This window comes from Sphaeroforma arctica (genome assembly GCF_001186125.1).
Source record: "Sphaeroforma arctica JP610 unplaced genomic scaffold supercont1.2898, whole genome shotgun sequence".
Lineage (NCBI taxonomy): Eukaryota > Ichthyosporea > Ichthyophonida > Sphaeroforma > Sphaeroforma arctica.
Genome location: NW_014037660.1, coordinates 1 through 4,527, shown reverse-complemented (window position 1 = coordinate 4,527; position 4,527 = coordinate 1). Strand labels below are relative to the sequence as shown.

Sequence of the window (4,527 nt, the reverse complement as noted above, 5' to 3'; positions counted from 1 at the left end):
AATTGTGCAACATTAACGGAGCGACTGATCTTCCATATTTACCAATCATTTTCTGATATTTCGATTGCACACTGTTTGTGTATAACAATTTGGACACAAGAACATATGTACGTTCATACGCTCATTTACGTGAACTTATTTCCCATCACCTCGTAACACTACCTGCAGGCCTACCGCGAGTTGGTTGAGTTACAGAAAGAGGAACGATCGAACAAACACGGAGATAATACGATGCAAACCAAGTTACAGAAGTTAAAGGAGCAGAATGAACTACTGAAACCGTAAGTAGTGACGTTGGTATCGCTTCAATCCGTATTCGATGATGTCATATGGCTTTGTCTAAGCACGAGTTTTTGTCGATGTATAATCATACCAACTCTAGATTGTAAATTGCATACGCCTATAATTCATCTATGCATATATATATATATATATATATATAAACGTTTATGCATGTAACTTGCTAAGAGGTATGTCATACTATACTTCATACCACAATCTTCAGCCAATAGGCGTGCATGTATGTTGCAGCGAAATCCCAGGTATACTCTGACCTGATATCGATCAACCGTACACTAATCGTATAGAATGTCTTCCTTGATTTAGCTTATCGGTGCGATGTTCTCCGCAATCTCAATGTGATTTTCAATTTTGGACTGATGTATGAGATTTTTCTTTGGTTGTCGTCGCAGCGCCTGAACTGTACTACGTAAATAGTCGGGGAATATCACAACACACGGATCTGTTACGTATTTGTAATGCGAGATACACACGTGTGTATATTTTTAGCTCCCTGATGCATCCATCTGTATTTACACGGTGTTGGTATGTATAGAACAGTGGAATTTTCAGCTACACGTACTTGATATGGATGAGGGTCTCGGGATCTTATGTCATCCCATGTTGGTTGAGACACGTTCTTGTTCCCAAGTTAAGCGTGCGACGTCAGGAATGCTTTTTTTGTTGTTGCAACTATTCAAGCAATAGAACAACACTAGCCTTTAAAAAATGTGCATAATTCGGATGCTTGTTGGCGATTTGCTGTGACTAACTAACCTGATTTGATCCTGTGACTGGTTGTGACTTTCAGGGAAGTCGACCGTTATCGTGAGCGTGATGCCATGAAAAAGGACCTGGATCTAGTGAGATTAAAGCATGCCTGGCTGGAGTACGAGGCAATGCGAGACCAATACATGGCTGAGAAAGCTGAACTTAAATCGGTAGCGGAACAGCTGAAGCAGGTTTGTTGAAGTTTATGTATAGTTTCATACGTGACTAAGATGCGCAGAAACATAAGCATGTCGCAGAGTGTTCATGTTCACAGGGAAAGTACCTGACAAGCGCGATTCTTTTCTCGGGGAAGTTTGTTCTCGGTATAGAAGTATAGCCATGTACTTGCTTTCTCACGTTGATGCTTGCCTGTGCACCCCTTTTGCACACACAAACACAGCAACAACGATTCAATAAACCAATGGAGGAGAAAATGAAAGTGTTGAGAGAAACTAGTGATCTGCTTGAGAACGCAGCAAAGGAAAAGTCGGCAAAAAGTAAAGCGACATATACGAAGTGCAAGGAAATTGTAAGCTTGCGTTGTAGCTTAGAAGTTCATATAAACCATATAGTGAGTAGTTTTTTAACTGTATCATAAAGTTTGAAGTCCATTTTCATCTGCGTTTGGTAGCAAATCGTTGTCCTGGAATACACAGCACAAACACACACACACTTGCACACAAACGCATAATCAAAGTGTACATATACTCACTCACACACGTACACACTTACACACATGTAAACATACACACGTAGGTAAACACACAGAAATATATATATATATATATATAAATGACGCACACAACATACAAACACACACGCACACACACGACATAAACACACATACAAACACACGTGCGCGCGACTTTATACACGTAGGCACACATACACAAATACATATGAACGCATAGGCACCTAAACATACATATGCAAATATCTGTAAAAGGAGAATTACGCACTCGCACATATATTTGCATAGTTACGAGCACATGTCCCGCTCATGCACACGGATGACCACGCCACACATCAGCACACACACGCGCATACAACACATGTGCAAACGGAAACATACATAGTCTATGACGGGAAAACAATAAATTTTTATTGGCACACACGCTCGCACATGCTTCACGGAATTACAGGTCACGAAGATGTGTATATAAATAAACTCATACATGAACTCGCAACTGCTTATACTATCTTTCTGATTCAGGAAAAGCAAGTTACGAAGATGGACGATGAATTCGAACAAGCGTACGATCACCACCAAGTCGCCACTACGAAAGAACAAGGTCGGAAGAAGGAGCAAGCCAACGTGGAGAATGAGGTCAAAGCGATTCAGATGGCGGTATGCATAGCACAGTATATGTATCTATGAGATTATTTGTAGGGATATCACTTCAGATGCATAAAGCTATGTTGTATATCTATATACGGATATATACGTGTGGTATGTAATGTGCCATCGCACCGTTGTGGTTACTTTCTTTATTTCGTCTTGTTGCACCCGCCTACACACTTATTTCCGTTGTTGAATATTCACTTGCCTGGCCCTTTTCTACACTTAAAATGTGTCCTGGTGTGCTAAAACCCTAAACCCTAGAACCCTTCGTATGCAATATGGCCGTACGCAGTAGTTTCTTCTATTTTTCGAATCAATAACATCAAATAGTAATACATTGCCAAAATTTACACATACATATAAGTCATAGAAGTTGTAGTTTTATGTGTATATACCCGTATTCATCGGCATTTATTCATATTTATATGACCGCTTGCTTCAGATTGAGAAGTCTGAGACAAATGCCGATGAGCATGCGCAGATCAAGGAAGAAATCAGCAAGCACAACGAAGCGCGTAGAGGCATCAGACATAAACTCGTTGAAGTGGAAGCTGAGCTGACAGATATACATCAACAACAGACAGATACAAAGGTCTGTAACGGATGTTTTGATCTGTAAATGTACGTATACGTGTGTTTAGAATCTTATGTTTTGTATATTTATCCTATGCATTTGACAAGATCTGCATGTTAAGGGACTCTGATAGGCCATTATTGGGCACCCATCTACTTTATTTATATTTGCTTGTCGTATTTAAGGCATGTAGAGTCGATGAGCACATATGCATGTACACAGAATTCGTCTCATCTCTTACAATACTATATCGACCCCTACATGATACAAATACATGCATGTTCATCATATTTACTTTCCGCTATGTTTACAGCATAATTTGGAAGAGGCCACTCGACAATTGGCGAAGCTATCGAGTAAGGAGAAGAAGATCCTCGACTATCTAAGATCGAAGAAGTATGTCGATTCTTGTCATGTACTAATTGGTGTTTGAGGATAATGGCAGTATAAAAATCATTCTGGATAAATGTTAAAAGAGCATCATGCTATATGTTATGTCAAACAGAGGTTAAAATTTTGTAAATATTCTCCACTTTAATTTCTGTCATAAACGAACTACACCCAATTGATAAAGGTCAGTTCATTAGACTGCATCTTGTTATTTAACCGTATGATTTTCGTAAAACTAATCTCACTCCCTGTTGGGTCGCGCATATGCTAAATAGATTCGGTTTTTCTCACATACACAGCCAGCAGGAAGATGTTGCAGCAGTGGAATGGTTGCGTAACAATAAACATCTGTTCCAAGAACAGGTTTTCGAGCCAATTTTGACTCAAATCAACTGCAAGGACGATTACACGCGCACTGTCATTGAGAATACAATGAACTGGAAGGTGGCCAGGTCCTTTGTTGTGATGAATAAAGAAGACCAGGTGAGTGTACCAAGCGTGTATAAAACGAATAACAGCAAGTATGTTTTTTTTTGGATACTCGAACGGTTTCTTATAGCTATTTAAATGTACAGATATCAATATCTCAATTCAGTGTAAGTGTATGTTTGTACATATGTATGTATGTGTATACTTATATAAATATATATATATATATATACTATTGCACATATATCGTAGAAATATGGTTAGAATTTATATATATATATATTTATATAGTAAATATTTGCACCTCAATTTGTTCATCAGAATGTTAAGGTTTAACCAAATCAGGAACATGAAGGGTTGTAAAAGACTTTTAGTATTATATACACATACTCGTATAGACTAGATTCCTGAATATATGCAATTGTTCGAGTGCTATTATTAGTTGACCAACATAAAGTCTCTCTATTTTTGCAGGAACTGCTGGCAAAACTTGTGGTCGACAAATTAAGACTCAAAATCAATATCATTCGTGCTCCAGGACCCGAATGGCGTGGACGTGAGACTGAAAAAATCGAGGATCTGAAGGCGGTACGATCAAATTGACATCTGAGTTGTGAATTATGAATTATTCAACTTCACTCGAAGTGGTAATTTTAGTAGGAACCCTTTTATTTTACCAGAGTCGCCAAATTTACTCCTTTTGACACCGCTTCTGATATATATATATATATATATACATATG

The 4,527-nt window shown here is 38.4% G+C and overlaps 1 protein-coding gene across 1 annotated transcript; it reads left to right on the top strand.

Annotated features, from left to right (window-relative positions):
• Positions 1–168: 168 nt before the first annotated feature.
• SARC_13100 (hypothetical protein) lies at positions 169–4,388 on the top strand (the record flags this gene model as incomplete). The annotated part of the gene is made up of 8 exons (XM_014292776.1): positions 169–281; positions 1,091–1,241; positions 1,451–1,579; positions 2,264–2,398; positions 2,835–2,984; positions 3,280–3,362; positions 3,656–3,839; positions 4,260–4,388. Coding segments are annotated over 8 exons (1,074 nt in total), but the record flags the coding sequence as incomplete, so codon positions are not given.
• Positions 4,389–4,527: the final 139 nt, after the last annotated feature.